The following is a 15,222-nucleotide window of genomic DNA, read 5'->3' as shown; positions in this document are numbered from 1 at the left end:
CATTGACGTCTTTTCAAATCCAGCTTTCCCATCGTTGGTCAAAGAGGTTGTCATGAAGATTTTTACTTCACTAAAGACAGGAAACACATGTATTTTTAGACTGCTTCAGTGTATTAGAAAACCAAGGATCTGCTTCCTAAAACCAGAACTGGCACAAACATGCAAGTCTCTGACAAGCACGAGGCAATCAAGACGTAAAAGCTACACTATGTGCAGGAATCTCTGAGGAACTCAACGAAACCAAGATAAAAACTAAACCAGCAACTTATACTGAATGCTGAGTTTCAAAAAGTATATATTAATTTCACTGCAATGTTCTTGCAGTCTCTCATACTTCTACTTTTAGTTCTGTACAACAGCTGAATGTAAGCCATAAACTGTACAAAACTGAGCTTGAGCATAGGAGATGCAGTTTATCATTAAGGTCGGGGTCACATCACATCTGTTGTTCTTCAGAGGATTCACCATCTTCTGCAGGATCTGGTGGCAGGGGTTGGGCTCTGTAAAAAGCATCATCAATTCAAAAGGATTAGCAGAACTCGATCAGCTCTTGTTTGAAAGGCTCCTTTTCTAGGAGGCTAACTGACTTTAACTAGCTCCAGACTGCACACCAAGACTCTAAGACTGACACAAGCTGCTTTATCCTAATCTCTGAAGCCCAGATGAAGCAGCACACACTGACCTTTCAACTGGGAGAGCCTAATTCAGTGCAGAAAACACTGTACACTGATTCAGCCTCGGACATTCTTGAAGCATCCTTCTTGACCCAGAAGGCTGCATGCAGGTCCCACACTGCTTCCAGGAACCTGCAAACTTAATTCTCATTTCACACCCAAGTTTCAACCCATGTGACTGAAACAACCCCCCCAGTTGTGCAGTGAAACGAGTCCAGCTCTTGCTTCCTCCAGAACACCCAGGGAAGCTCTCAGTTGTTTTAGACAGTGACACTGTGCATTCTCAACAGGGTTATCACCACGCGGTCCTCACTCAGCCAAACAAAAAACAGCAGAGATGAAAGGTGTGCAGCACTACAGTGCACATCTTTGTTTCTCTGAGGTGGGGTGTGCTTAGAAGTCTTGGTTTGCTTTCCTTCAAGACAATTCAGGAATAACTCTCACGGGGGAGCCTCAGGTGGCTTAATATTATCTGTATTTGAGAGAAAAACCCTTGACAATTGAGAATAGAGTGTTTGTAAGACACAGCTACCTTTTGAGTCAGTAGTGCAGCCCACAAGTTAATCTCAGAAGCATCAGTTCAGTGGAGCAATTTAATTTCTGACATAGAGAAGGCACCTCCAGTCTCCTAAGCCTTTCTGAAACAGAAATGACAGCCACAGAGTATCACATCGCTCTGGTCTGTGTGCAGTGTCTGAGCACAGAGAATTTCTCTGAACTACAAATTACTGTACCCATTTCTGGCAAAGCCCCACGAGGTCAGTGGAGACAGGTGCTGCTTTTCACCAGACTTTACTAGAAACAGGATTTCAAGGAGCATACAAAGGTCAAGAGACACACGGACAACTTTCAGCTCCTTAAAAAATCAATTGCAGTTTCAAAGCAGTCACAGAGGAAGACTCATGACATCTGTTTCATCCAAGGATGAGCTGACAGCCTCAATACAGCCCTTGCAGGCAGACAGACACATTGTCTTCTCCCTTATTTGAAAGCACCAGGGATCTGGCTGTTTAATGCCACCCCACAGACCACACTGACAGCGCCAGGGCACCCTTTGAAGCAATAACACAGAGCATCAGCTGCGTCTGTGCTGCTGCTGCCCTGCAGGTGGGCTTAGCTCTGTCATGCTTCAGACAGCTTTCTAAATTGCTTTGTTTAAAGGAAGTGAATATGAATCTCAAGCAATGTGTCCCAAGAGCCCAGCCGCAGCCAATCACCAGAACTCGAGTGTACAAACCCCATTTGTATTGCGTTTTGCCTCTGGCACACCGAGCACCCCTTCTCTGCCCCTCAGCCCTGTGGTGCAGCACTTGTGCTCCTCTGCCAGCCCCAGCAGAGCTCCAGGTGACCTGCAGATCTGGCAGGAGTGCAGTGGTTTTGGCTGGCTCCAGGCAACTTTAGAGGAGAAACTGGTTGAGGACCAAAGCTAGCTTGGGAAAAGGAAGGCAAAGGGAAGAGCAGCCCAATTTCAGGATATGGAGATCTGTGGTGCTGTTTCCAAGCTGGAGAGAGAAATAGACTCCTCAATGCCCCAGCGGTTTTCAGGAGGCTGCGGACAGAGGGACAAGAGCTGACACCTACATTCTAGCAGTCAGCCCCTGGCGGCTGCTCCCTGCCACCTCTCCGTTGGGTGCCCGGTTCTCCTTCTGCAGCTGTTGCAGGAACTCGCCAATGCCTCTCTGCCAAGGGGGGACAGGCCTCACGCACGCCGGGTTCCCCACCACACAGCGGCCTTTGCCTGCGGGGAGAGCGGCCGTCAGCTCCAGTACAGGCCGGGGGGGAGGGATGGAGGGGCGCACGCCGCTCTCACCTCTGTTAGCAGTCAGCGACGGTCCGCGCTGAGGCTGCTGGATCCCAGCACCTTCCGGGGGGGCCGGGCTGCCAGCACTGCGGGGAGAGCGGAGGGGTGAGCGGCACCTGCGCAGCTCAGTGCAGCTCGGTGCAGTGCAGCGCAGCTCGGTGCGGCGCAGCTCGGTGCGGCGCGGCTCGGTGCGGCGCGGCGCGGTGCGGTGCGGTGCGGTGCGGTGCAGCCCGCCCACCCCGCGCCCGGCTCCCGCACCCTTGCGGTACCCGCCGCCGCGCTCCGCCCTCGTCCGCACCATGTCCCTCGCGGAGAAGATGGCGGCGCCCAGCGCGCTGCTGGCCTGGTGCGTGCAGCAGCTCCGCGGGGACTTCGGGCTGGACGTGGGCGAGGAGGTGGTGAGGTGAGCGGGGCACGCTGCGGCCAGCGCCGGGGGAAGGCGGTGTGGGCAGAGCGGCCCTCGCCGAGCTCCCCGGCCGGAGGGAGGGCGCGCCGCTGTCTCGTGTGTGTCCGCCGGAGCGCGTTGTGCGGCTCCGTGTTTTCCATGGCTTGGTGGGAGCTGGAGCATCGGGGTGGATGTGTCTGTGCTGGAACGGGAAGGAAGAGCATAGGAATACAGAGTGCTTCGTGCTGGAATGGACCCTCCAGCTTGTCCAGTCCCAAACCCCTGCCGCGGGCAGGGACACCTTCCACTAGAGCAGCTTGCTCCAAGCCCCTGTGTCCAACCTGGCCTTGAGCACTGCCAGGGATGGGGCAGCCACAGCTTCTCTGGGCACCCTGTGCCAGCGCCTCAGCACCCTCCCAGGGAAGAGCTTCTGCCTAAGAGCTCATCTCAGTCTCCCCTCGGGAGGGTTAAAGCCATTCCTGTCAGATTAAAGCCATTACAGTAATATAACTCATATTTTTTTTTTTTGCAGGGAAATAGCCACAAGAGATTTTCCTCAAAATTTGACTTATAAACCCATTTCATACCGTGGTCTCTACAGAAAAGAGAGACATAAGTTGCATATGTGTGCAATTAGTCTGTTGCTTTCCTCATATCAGAAGGCCCTTTACCCATTTTTCTCCATCCTCACCCCTCACAGGTATATCTTGTCAATAACAAACGAGGACGAGATCCGGGAGTACATTGTTGACCTCATCCAGGGGACTGATGGGAAGAAGAGTCAGTTTGTGGAAGAGCTGCTAGCCCAGTGGAGGAAATGCTCCCAGCTGCCACTTGAGCCTGTGCCAGCATATCGGAAAAGGGATGGTGAGTGCTATGGGGAGGAAGGAATTGAAGTCTCAAATAAGCTTTACTCAGTTATTCAATTTATAAACAATTAGATGTCAGAAATGCTCGTGCCTGCTCCTATTTCTGTCTGTTGTGACGGTGTAAAGCCATTTCATTCACTGAGTAAGAATGGATATCTTTCTCTTGCTGTTACTCACTCTTTCTTGTGCTTACACATGCTTCCAGAGACTTTGGAAATGCCTCGGGCTGGAGACCAAGTGAAAAAGGGTAAACGCAAAGGAAGAAACAAGCAGGAGGCACCTGCCCACGCAGAACCGAGTGCATATGTAGAGGAGGTAAAAACCCCGCTCGACCTGGCCAGGGTGAGTGTGTCTGGTACATGAGGGCAGGCTACGTGTGGCTGGGGGCTGAGGGTGCATTGAGCCCAGGACATAGGGAAAAGTAGTATCAAATGTTAACAAAGGATCATAGAGTCATGGACCGGTTTGTGTTGGAAGGGACCTTAAAGCTCATCCAGCTCTAACCCCTGCCACGGGCAGGGACACCTTCCACTAGAGCAGCTTGCTCCAAGCCCCTGTGTCCAGCCTGGCCTTGAACACTGCCAGGGTTGGGGCAGCCACAGCTTCTCCGGGCACCCTGTGCCAGCGCCTCAGCACCCTCACAGGGAAGAGCTTCTGCCTAAGAGCTCAGCTCAGTCTCCCCTCGGGCAGGTTAAAGCCATTCCCCTTGGCCTGGCCCTACAGGCCCTTGTCCCAAGCCCCTCTCGAGGTTTCCTGCAGCCCCTTTAGGCACTGGAGCTGCTCTCAGGTCTCCCCTTCAGGAGCCTTCTCTTGTCCAGGCTGCCCCAGCCCAGCTCTCTCAGCCTGGCTCCAGAGCAGAGCTGCTCCAGCCCTCGCAGCATCTCCATGGCCTCCTCTGGCCTCGCTCCAGCAGCTCCACGTCCCTCTTGTGCTGCTGCCCCAGAGCTGGATCAGGGCTGCAGGGGGGGTCTCCCAGGAGCGCAGCAGAGGGGCAGGATCCCCTCCCTGAGCTGCTGCTCACGCTCTGGGGGTGCAGCCCAGCACACGGGGGGGTCTGTGCTCAAGCACACACTGAAGCTGGATCATGGGGAGCTGCTCCTCACCCAGTACCCCAAGTCCTTCTCCTCAGGGCTGCTCCATCCAGTCTCTCCCAGCCTGTGTTTATGCTGGGGGTTGCCCTGACCCTGGGGCAGGACCTTGCGCTTAGTCTTGTTGAACTTTATGAGTTCAACATGCTTAAAGTGTTTGTGAAAGTAATTTTTTGTAAGACAAAATAGCACCTTTTTTGAACTGGGGTGTAAAAAGGGATAGTAGAGGTCCATTTCCTTGTAGTTATCTTCTAAGCTAACTAAATTACATATATAAAATCAGGAACACTCTGCAGTGTTTGCTGAACACAGTTGCGTTGTCTGGTTTTGTTGTTTCTATTTTTCCATGACAGTAGCATTTTAATCTGGTAGTGGCAGAAATGCCATTGGGCAGAACTGGGGTGCTGGGAATGCTGCATGTGCTTGTCACTAGACCAGTGCTATTGAGAGTAGGCAAAAAGAGTCAGGACAAGAGGCGTCCCAGTGCCACAGTGCAGCACCAGCATGGAGAAAAGCAACATGAGGCATAGAGCAGTGCTTGCTGAGGTGTGGTGGGGAGCAGGAGTGATCCTCTAGCGTGCAGCACACAGAAAACATGAGTTGTTCTGTGGTGAGTGAAAATAGGTTTTCTGGGAAAGGTTTTCTGATAAACCCTGTTTTCTGTTGTTGAGAGACACTGTAGAGGAGAGGCAAAGAAAAGCTGTGCTTGCACTGCAAGGGAATTTTCAAGTGTGTCACAGATTCAGCAGCTAAAGGCCAGAGAGTGCATTTCTATTGGAGTGCTGCTTGCTGAAATAGATAAGGGACCACAGCTCCTGGTCAATTGTGGCTGTGACTGGTGGGCAGTCCATGGCTGAAACCAACCTCATCTAGTGTTATGAGACAGGTTTGTGCCTGGAATGTGTTGTGCTTATTTCTCAAGGCATCTGGTTTTGAGTATTGCCAGAGCAATGGGAGCAGTTGGATTTCTTCTCTTCCCCTGGAATGATTTCTGTGCTGTAATTAATTTCTGCAATTAACTCCTCAAGCATTTGCTTCTCAGTGGTACCTGCTGTAGATGTTGGGTGGGAGGAGGAGCTCTTTGTTTCTTCCATCAAGGTGTGTAAGATCTGAGGGAGAAAATGGAGAATTCCACTATTTGATGATTAATCCAGCCACTGTCTACAATATCTCGCTTTGTTTCTCATCAGGGTTTCTCTACTAGGGCCTGACCCAAAGCTTGGTCCCTCATCCAAAGCCTGACCCAAGGCACACAGGGTTTTGCTGTATCCTAAATAGCCCTTGAAAGTAAATCAGGGCACAGCTGACCTCCTGCTTGCAGCTCTTTGGTACCTGTGAACTGATCCTGTGGGCTGGAACACTGAACGGCACATGTGCCACCTCAACCCATGCAGTTTTAGCTGTCAGAGGGAGCAAATATCAAGTGAATCAGCAACATCCTTATGTCCTTGCTTTGTTTAGATTCCTTGGACCCTTTCTGGCAGGCTTAAGCTTGTCTTTCCATTGAATCTGGGGTCTGGTCCAAGTTCCATTCCAGTCTCCCCAGCCTGCACCAGGGTCAATGCTTTCCCTTTGCTGTCGGTGTTGCACTGCAAATACAGTTTATTCCTGGTTTGATTCTCAGGCACAGGAGAGCAACAGTGGAGTTGGCAGCATGAGCAGTTCCTCGAAGAAGAAGCCCAAATACGTCAACCTGTACACCAAGGAGGGGCAGGACAAGCTGGCAGTGCTGCTGCCCGGGCGGTATGCCTGCGAGTGCCTGGGCCAGAAGCACAAACTCATCAACAACTGCCTGGATTGTGGGCGCATTGTCTGCGAGCAGGAGGGCTCTGGGCCCTGCTTGTTCTGTGGAGCTCTGGTTAGTAACAAGGAGGGGGTTATTTGCTGTGCTTGAGCTCAGTGTAGTTTGCAGGGCTTTGGAATGCAGTGGGGCTGAATTAGCCTCTAGGATCAAAGTTCCCCAGCCTCTAAAGCTATACAGAGAAGAACCTCTACAATGTCATTCTGGGGGAGGGAGAACTGCCATGGCTTTGAGTCACTTTATGTTCCTTTTATGATGTCCCCTATCAGAGAGTGGTTTCCCTCATACTTTATATCACTTTGGAGCTGCTGGGTTTATGACAGTCACCCATGGCTGTCCCAGGCATCACACCTGTGTCCAAAACACATGAAAGGCTTCAGCCTCATCCTAGGCACGGCCCCTGTAGCCTTGTAAGGGGAAGGAGATGCAGCCAGGGCTGGCATGCTGACTTCCCTCCCAAACTTGTGTAGTGAACATCATTTGGGATATCTGTTACACCCTGTGTTTGGTTGAAAGGGCACCTTTTGGAGAAAGGGGGCAAGGTAATGATAGTAGATTAGGTAAAATTAACTTCGGGAGAGAGGAAAGCATTGGTGGGATGAAGAAAATGCTTTAAATCCAATTCTGTGCTATTTTTAATGATCTGTTTAATTGGAAGTGGCCAACTAAGAGGGAGGACCTCTGTATTTAGTGTTCTGTGTTTGGTCATCTGCTCGGGAGGTTCTGAGTGCATTTCTCATCCTTCAAGATCACTTAGCAGCATGCCCACCCACAGAACTGAGAAGGACCAAGCTGTACATTTCTCATGGATTGCTTTTAGGAAAGAATGAGCTACTGGGAGTCTCCCTGTGTGAATAACACTGAAGGGAGGGAGGTGTGGACTAGTCTAGTGCTTTAAGCAGCTTACCCATAGCTGTTGTCCCAGGCTCCAAAGCTGGTCAAGAATGTGTCATCCTTCTCAAGGCTTCATTTCCTTTTTCTTTCCTTAGGTGTGCACTAAAGAAGAGCAGGACATCCTTCAGCGGGACTCAAACAAGAGCCAGAAGTTGCTGAAGAAGCTTATGGCAGGTCAGTATCAATTTTATACGTGTAATATAATGAGTCCAATCAGCTGTACATCAGCAGGAGCCCTCTTCTGCCTCCCTGCACTACAATTGCCTCGATGTTGTGCAGAAATGAGAGTGCTTGTGTCCTGGTGTGGAAATTGTCTAGATCCATTCATCCAAATTATAAAGAATTGCTGGCAAAGTCTAAAGGTGATTCTTTCTTGGGAGCTGACACCTGAGTGTTTCTCTGGGATATGAATTGCCAGGACAGCCGAGAACTTTATTTCCTACAGACTTTACTGAGCCACTTCCTCTCATTGCTGCACAGTGTCTGTGGTGGGCATTAAAAAGGAAGGGAAGGTCTGGGAAGTTGGCTCCTTGTATCCTCTCTGCAAGAGCTCGGCAGCGTTTCTGGACTTGGAACAGAGGTGGTAACTGCGAGTGTCAAATGGCAGCATAAAATGTCCTCACGCGGAGGCCCCAGGGCTGCTCATTAGGCATTGCTGAATCAATCACATGAACTGGATCATTGTAGCAGTCCTTGAAAATGAGGATAAGTCTCATGTGGAATGTGTGCTGTGGAAGATGAAGTGCTGCTATCTGATTTGCTGGGTCTAGAGAGGTGGTGGTTAATATCTTCTAATGGTCCTTCTTGTCTTACACTTATCTGGGGAGCTAAAAATAGGGACAAAGCCAAGGAAAGTGAGAGGAAATGATACCCAGTCTCCCAGCGAAGACCTGTGCGTTATGGGGATGCTTGTCTGTGTTTAGCTGAAATATAGCCAAGGTCACACTGTTCTTGGTTTAGAAAATACACTTTGCTGAAGAACTGGGGAAATATTTACTCTGGGTCTTGGTGTCAGCTTCCCTTTAGAGCTGCTGGGGTGGCAGGAGGTCCTGTAAGTTCTTGAGAGTAAGGGCTGATCGTAATTTGCTCTGTTTATGCCGATGTACTTCAGGATCTTCTTTTCTTACCCATTTTATTGCTCTTCCCCTCTGCCCCTGCCAGGCCTTGCTTTGTGCCTTGTCTCTGTAGGTGAAAGCTGAAATGTGATTAGCTGTTTGTCTTGGATCAGCACAACAGGGGAACACAGGCTTTTTTGTTTCGCTGAAAGAAAGGTGTTAGCCTGCAGGATGTCCTCTGTGAAATGGTTTGCTCCATTGTGGCTTTGATGCAAACCTTTTATGGTCTTTGTTCTCTTTTGTTTGGTTGTCAGGGTTTGGCCCCTTGCCAGGAATGGTAAGAAAGAGGAGATGGTTGCTGGGAATGGATTTCTCCCTCACTAACAATAGCTGGTCTGAAAACCTGCTGAGGTGCTCTGGGGGAGGATTGCGTTTGCAGAGGCACACACAGCAGCAGACAGAGGCTTGATCTGTGCTAACTGGCCATTTGTCAGTGATCTGTCCTCACCAAGAGTCTCTCTGTGGAGGTGACAACACTTAGGAGAGAATTTGGCTTTTAGGAGAGAACTCAGGGTCTGTGGTTGTAGATGGGCAGAATTTAGATAGGCCAAATTGTTAGGCAAGGGTGAAGGAGAATCAAAGACCAGGACTTTCTCTCTAAACACTACCTGGCCATTATCACTGTAGTGTTTAAATGCTTCTTCCTCTTTGGAGAAAGGACTCTGAGAGAGGTTAGAGGGAAAATTGAGACTTGAACCTGGTTTGCAAAGGTGCTGATCATGGGGCAAAGTCCTTCAAATGGTGTTTGTTTTAGGGAGCATTACCTCAGCCAGGCCTGCCAAGACTGGGCTTTAAACAACTGGCTGTTGAGCTGTGATTTGTTCTCTATCTTAGGTGCTGAAAATTCGGGGAATTTGAGTGCCATTAGCAAAGACTTACTGCCTCGCCAAGAGGCCAGACTCAAAGCAGGCCTGGAGATGGCTGTGAAACACAAAGACAAGTTGTTGGAGTTTGACAGGACAAGGTAAGATACCAGCTGTGGTGAGATAGCACAAATGCACTGCAGGCTAAGCTGTCTTCGACAGAAACATCAGAGTTCCTTCTAAAACCTGGGCTGTAGCTAAAGACACCCTAATGCTGGAGTTTGATGGCACAAGAGTAAACCCCGCAAATAGGTCCTGTTTGGAATTCATAGAATCATCATAGAATCCCAGGCTGGTTTGGGTTGGAAGGGACCTTAAAGCTCATCCAGTTCCAACCCTCTGCATGGGCAGGGACACCTTCCACTAGAACAGCTTGCTTCAAGCCCCATCCAGCCTGGCCTTCATCACTGCCAGGGATGGGGCAGCCACAGCTTCTCTGGGCACCCTGTGCCAGCGCCTCAGCACCCTCACAGGGAAGAGCTTCTGCCTAGGAGCTCATCTCAGTCTCCCCTCTGGCAGGTTCAAGCCATTCCCCTTGGCCTGTCCCTACAGGCCCTTGTCCAAAGCCTCTCTCCAGGTTTCCTGCAGCCCCTTTAGGCACTGGAGCTGCTTTCGGGTCTCCCCTTCAGGAGCCTTCTCTTCTCCAGGCTGAATTCCTGGCTTTATGTCCCTGACAGCTCAGGTCTCGCTCTCTCAAGAACAGAGAAGATCTGGCAGGAGGGCAGGTTTGGGGCAGTCAGTGCTGTGTCACTGTCCCACCATGCCCATCTGCTGCTGCTCTGGTTGTTTCTCACCAGTGTGCGCCGCACCCAGGTCATCGATGATGAATCAGATTACTTTGCCACTGACTCCAACCAGTGGCTCTCCAAGCAGGAGAGGGAAGCTCTCCAGAAGAGGGAGCAGGAGCTGCGGGAGCTGCGGCACGCCTCTCGGCTTGCCAGGAAAATCACCATCGACTTCGCTGGCAGGCAGATCCTGGAGGAGGACAACAGCATGGCGGAGTACCACAGCATGTGAGTGAGATGTGGCAGCACCACGGTGTGCCTGAGAGCAAGGAGGTGACAGCTGGAGGTGACGGGGTCTGGCTAAATCTGGAGAGCAAGCGTAAGGAAAGCTGAGCAAGCTGATCCCTTGAAGGGTGCCTCTGGTGTGAGGGTGTAGGTTTAGGTTCTTTTCTTCCTTGAGGGTCTTTCTGGCTTGCAGCATATCATCTCTTTCAGTACAGTTCTGCTGAGCCCCTCTGCTAAGCTCCCGTGTGAGAGGCTTGCACAGGGTTTCGGTAGCTGGTGTGTCTGTTAAAGATGAAGCTGCCCTGGAAAGAGATGTTGCAGAAGGCTAATCCCGACAGAACCAATTTACCTCAAATTCAAAGCAAGCTGAGCTTCTCTGGTAGAGAAGAGTGACTGTTCAAACTGGGAATCAGACTGAGTGAGGAGATTGTATAGTTAGGGGAGATGCTGTGGCTCAGACATGTTCGCGTGGGGAGAAAGGAGACGTTGCCGGGGGGAGTTTTCATGTCTCTTTTTGTGCTTGCAGGTTGGATGAAACCATTGAAGCCATGAATCGTGGCACACTGAGCGAGCCAGCCAGGAGCCCAGAAGCAAAGACAACCTTGGGTCCTGGTGTTTTAGTGAATCCCCGTCTTCTTCAGCCTGCTCCTTTGGTCAGTGTGGGTTGAATTATTTATTCTGGAGTAGCAACTAATTCTGGGAGAGTTGAGCATAAGAACTGTGAATTCTGGCACGGCTGTAGTACCTCTGTCCTCCCCAGTGTCTGAGATCCCTGTTAGCCATCTGAGCTGGGGACAAAGAACATTTGCCAGTGCCCTGCTCTGTTTCCTGCTCTTGGTTTATCCAAGTTTTAATCTCCTGCCTCCTTTTCAGGAATGTGTTTTAACCTCAGTGTAAGGCTGTGTGACTTTTTCAGCATTATTTATATATCTCAGGCTCTCTGAGCCTTCCAAGTGCCTAAAGGGGACCTACAAATAAATCTGCAGAGGGGCTTTTTACAAGGGCAGGTAGGGATAGGACGAGGGGGAATGGCCTTAAAATGACAGAGGGGAGATTTGGATTAGATGGTAGGAAGAAGTTTATTCTTTAAATCCATTGTGCAGCTGTGATGCATAGAAAGGAGAAGCCTCATGGAGCAGAGCATGACCTTGCTTTTTCTACTGCCAAGCATGGCATGGAAACAGAGTGGGTTTGCAGGGAAGTAAGTAAAAGTGATCCCAGTAAGAGTAATACCTCTGTCCTTAAATGATGGAAAACTTCAAATAGGATTTACACTTGATATTTGCTGTTCCTAGAGCGGTGCTAACATCTTTCTTGTTTCTTTTGAACACTGAAGTGGGTGGACCAAACTGGTTTGCTCACACACAGGAAACCCATCCATTCCATGGACACCGAAAATGAGCCTGACTCCGAGAGAAACAGGTTGCGGATTCAGGATCGAGAGTTGCAGGAGATCTCAGATGATGGCTGGTGCCTCAGCATGCACCAGCCTTGGGCTTCCTTGCTTGTAAGAGGAATTAAAAGGTAAAGGAGTGGCCTGAGCTGTGATATGTCCTGGTCAGCTCTTGCTTTGTAGGTGAGATGACAAGTTGTGTTCCTCAGGGGATAGCTTCTGATGCCTACCGAGAGCTCCCGTTTGGAAGCTGTGCTTCCTCCTCCAGTGTACTCCTGGTTTGGGAAGCTGGTGATGCTGTTTTTCAGGAGAGTAGCTAGCCTGGAGGGTACAAGTTTTCTCACAGTGGGTAAATTAGAGGCTGGGATTTCTGCACTGCTGTTGGGATGTACCTTTGTGGACTTGGACAGGCAGAGAGGCTGAAGATGTGACATGTTCTGCTGGTCTTTTTGAGCGTTGTAAAGAAGCGAACAGTGGCACTAGGCTTTGTTTGAAAAACACAACCACATGGACACCCCTTGCCACTACTTCCCCCTCCAGAATCAGGTTACAAAGTGAAGCTCCTTCCTCCCAGCGTCCCTGGCACGTTAATTCACCTTTCCTACTATTCGTATGAAACAAAGAATCTTTTCTAGCCTTTTTTTTTTTCCCCTTCACAGAATTTTTCATTCTAGGGAGCAAAGCTTTTTCACTTCCCAAGCTAAAGACACTGTACATCTTCCTGTGCCTGGCTTTGCATCCCGGTGGTATATGGATGCTGTTGGCTGCCCCAGTACAGCTGCAGGGCCTGGTACCTGTTCTGGGAGCCCAGGAGCTGCAGCTAACAACTGCTTTGTACGTGTTCTTACCATGCAGAATTGTTTGAGCTTGTCAGGGTATTGCATGAGCAGATTGCCCCATGGATGTATCTGGAATACTGCTGTGCTTGCAGGGGATTGATGTCCTTTGCTGTTGCTCTGAAGCCATAAGGACATGCTCTGCTTGTGGCATTATTTGTTGCCCATCTCAGCTTTTCGCTGACACGTTGCTTTGTGTTGAAATAGTCAGGGCAAAGCTTAGCAGCAGGGATTGCATTAGTGAAACAGCTGATTGAAAAACCTGTCCATGTGGGTGATTTCTGCTGAAATTTAAGTCCTAAATTCTGCTTTGTCCTCTAGGGTGGAGGGCAGGACCTGGTACACCTCTCATAGGGGGCGGTTGTGGATTGCAGCTACTGCTAAAAGACCTTCCCCTCAGGAAATCTCTGAACTGGAGACCACCTACAGGATGCTGCTCCGGAAAGGTGAACTTTTCTCCTTGGATCTTTGTATTATTGGTACATTGAGCCACGTAATGAGCAGTGTCAGAAAGGCCTCTGCTGAGCAGTTATTGCTGCTTTGCTTTTTAACCTTCTGTTCTTGAAATTCTCTTCATCCTTTCTGCATGTCATCAGCCACATGGGTCTGGTGGCAGCATTTAACTTCGTCCTGCTGCTGATCACATACTCAAACCACGAGCACTATTGAATGGCACCTGACTTCTGCAGCAGCAGCAGACTTCGTTTTATTCTTGGCTCAAGCAAGAAGCAGTCAAGCACGTGCTTGGTGCGTGTGCAGTGGCTTGTGCTTCAGTCTGTTTGCAGTGATGTTAAAGGCTTTTCATGGATTCTGACCTTGTGGAAATCAGGATTGGAAAGCTGCAGGTCCTCAGGAAGATGTTCTCTCATGTGGGCAGGAGGGTGCTGGTGGCTGCACTCTGTGTCTGTTTGTGCAGTATTTCTGTGCGTCACCCAGTTTAAATGTCATGCAGCAGGATTGCCTGCCCCCTCATCAGAGCAAGGAGCTCTTCCCACACTCTGTGTTCCTCCGTCAGAAGCTAAGCAGGGAAAGGTGTTTATATAATGAAATCTCCCGAACTTAGTCCTGTCATGGTGAAGATCCTGAGCTGGATAAGGAATGATGGGGTGCTAAAATGGCTGTATGTCTCCTTGTGCCTCAAAAAGTAGAAATGTGTGGAGGAGAGGGAAGGGCGCCTGGGGTTAGCAGACCCCAGCTATGTGTGTGGTGATGTGGAATCCCTGAAGAGATGTTTCTATTGCTGCAGATGTGGAATTTCCAGGCGATTATCCCTCCGGATGCCTCCTGGGCTGTGTGGACGTGACTGATTGCTTATCGCAAGAGCAATTTAGTGAGCAGGTGAGTACAGCAAACAAACCTTTGCAAGCTTGAATTAGCCAGCAGCTTTAAACAGTGTAACTCACCTCCATGAGATGCTCTTCAAAAGGCAGTGAATGGAGATTTTAGACTTGTGTTGAGAGAAGACACAACCACTGTGGTCTTGTATGCCTGCAAAGAAAACGTACTGAGAAAATGCATTTCAGCAGTGGTGGCAGCATGCAGTGGGTTAATACAGCCTAAATCCATCATCAGCCTCTCTGGTGGTGAGATAGTTTGGTTGAAACTAGTTCCTCACATACTCTGAAACCCTTTTCAGTAAGGACTTGTGCCTGTTTAATTGAACCAATGCTGCAAGGGATTGGGGCAGCCGTTACTCCCCTTGCTGCACAGATGGATGCTCACCAGATGCTGTGGCGGTGCTTGACTGAGGAAGACAAGGCCCTGCAAAGCATTAATGTTGTATTTCTTGTTTTCGTCCCCTTTGGCAAACTCAAGAGCTTACCTGTTACCTGGATGTGGCTTCCAAAGCAGGATCAAGTACCCTGGTATGAGGGAGGGTGCTTGGCCCACCTAGATCTGTAGCTGCTGGAGCTGCCCAGTGCTTCTTCCTGGAGCTGGAGGTCACAGTGGCCTCACTGGTGAGAGCTGTGTTCTGGTCAGAGCAGAGTCACCAGGAGTAGGAGCTGTGGGAGGAGGTGAGCACCCTCCCACCGGGGAGGATGAACAGGAGAGCAGCAGGGGCTTCATGGAGGCCCTGCAGAGGAGACATCAGAGCCCCTAGATACAGGGAGGGAGGGAGGGACAGCTGCAGATTACTGAGGAGATCAGGACTCCTCAAGGGACATTTAAGTGGCCTCTTTCTGAATGAGGCAGGAGGTTTGGTGACCGGGGACAGGTGTTGCGGCCTTCTTCACCTTAGGCTTCAATAGCAAGGTCTTCCAGAGATCTCATGCCTGGAGGCAGAGTTCAAGGAGGAGAGGGACTACCTGTAGCGAAGGGAGGTAGAATTGGGAGTCTTCTGAGAAATCTCAACCAATGGAAGCCCATAAGTGCTGATGGTGTGCATCCAGATATACTGAGAGTGTGGCAGTGTGTTTGTGAGGCCACTCTTACCTTGGAAGGGTTGCAGAGATCAGGAAAGGACCCTGGTAACTGTAGAAAGGTGGCTATTAC

The 15,222-nt window shown here is 50.1% G+C and overlaps 2 protein-coding genes across 4 annotated transcripts in view; one reads left to right on the top strand and one right to left on the bottom strand.

The window, feature by feature from the left end:
* Nucleotides 1–396: 396 nt before the first annotated feature.
* On the bottom strand, nt 397–2,776 carry PCLAF (PCNA clamp associated factor). Its single transcript, XM_057422109.1, has 4 exons — nt 2,734–2,776; nt 2,512–2,561; nt 2,256–2,434; nt 397–500 (listed from the first exon to the last, which is right to left on the bottom strand). Exons 1-4 carry the CDS (start codon nt 2,774–2,776, stop codon nt 437–439), a joined length of 336 nt encoding a protein of 111 aa, XP_057278092.1. The 3' UTR covers nt 397–436.
* Nucleotides 2,775–15,222, top strand: part of TRIP4 (thyroid hormone receptor interactor 4) — a 30,416-nt gene continuing 17,968 nt past the window's right edge. For 2 of the 3 annotated variants that reach the window (XM_057422107.1, XM_057422106.1), the window contains exons 1-11: nt 2,775–2,878; nt 3,561–3,727; nt 3,935–4,071; nt 6,442–6,675; nt 7,608–7,686; nt 9,462–9,591; nt 10,288–10,503; nt 11,027–11,153; nt 11,837–12,024; nt 13,051–13,175; nt 13,976–14,067. In XM_057422107.1, the coding sequence (XP_057278090.1) occupies nt 2,775–2,878; nt 3,561–3,727; nt 3,935–4,071; nt 6,442–6,675; nt 7,608–7,686; nt 9,462–9,591; nt 10,288–10,503; nt 11,027–11,153; nt 11,837–12,024; nt 13,051–13,175; nt 13,976–14,067 (1,599 nt within the window). Of the gene's footprint in view, nt 2,879–3,560; nt 3,728–3,934; nt 4,072–6,441; nt 6,676–7,607; nt 7,687–9,461; nt 9,592–10,287; nt 10,504–11,026; nt 11,154–11,836; nt 12,025–13,050; nt 13,176–13,975; nt 14,068–15,222 lie in introns of those variants that run through there. The other variant, XM_057422108.1, reaches the window with a different exon arrangement.

The sequence above is a fragment of the Pezoporus wallicus genome, unplaced genomic scaffold (genome assembly GCF_028554395.1).
Source record: "Pezoporus wallicus isolate ANWC-B61680 ecotype Strahan unplaced genomic scaffold, APGP_CSIRO_Pwel_v1 contig_8476, whole genome shotgun sequence".
Classification (NCBI taxonomy): Eukaryota; Metazoa; Chordata; class Aves; order Psittaciformes; family Psittacidae; genus Pezoporus; species Pezoporus wallicus.
This window is presented reverse-complemented; position numbering and strand designations above follow the sequence as displayed.

Coding starts and splice junctions, on each gene's coding strand:
- PCLAF (XM_057422109.1), bottom strand. CDS start 2,776: ATGGTGCGGACGAGGGCGGAGCGCGGCGGCGGGTACCGCAAGG. Junction 2,562..2,733: donor CGGCGGCGGGTACCGCAAGG/GTGCGGGAGCCG, acceptor CTCTCCCCGCAG/TGCTGGCAGCCCGGCCCCCC. Junction 501..2,255: donor CAGGGGCTGACTGCTAGAAT/GTAGGTGTCAGC, acceptor TGCTTTTTACAG/AGCCCAACCCCTGCCACCAG.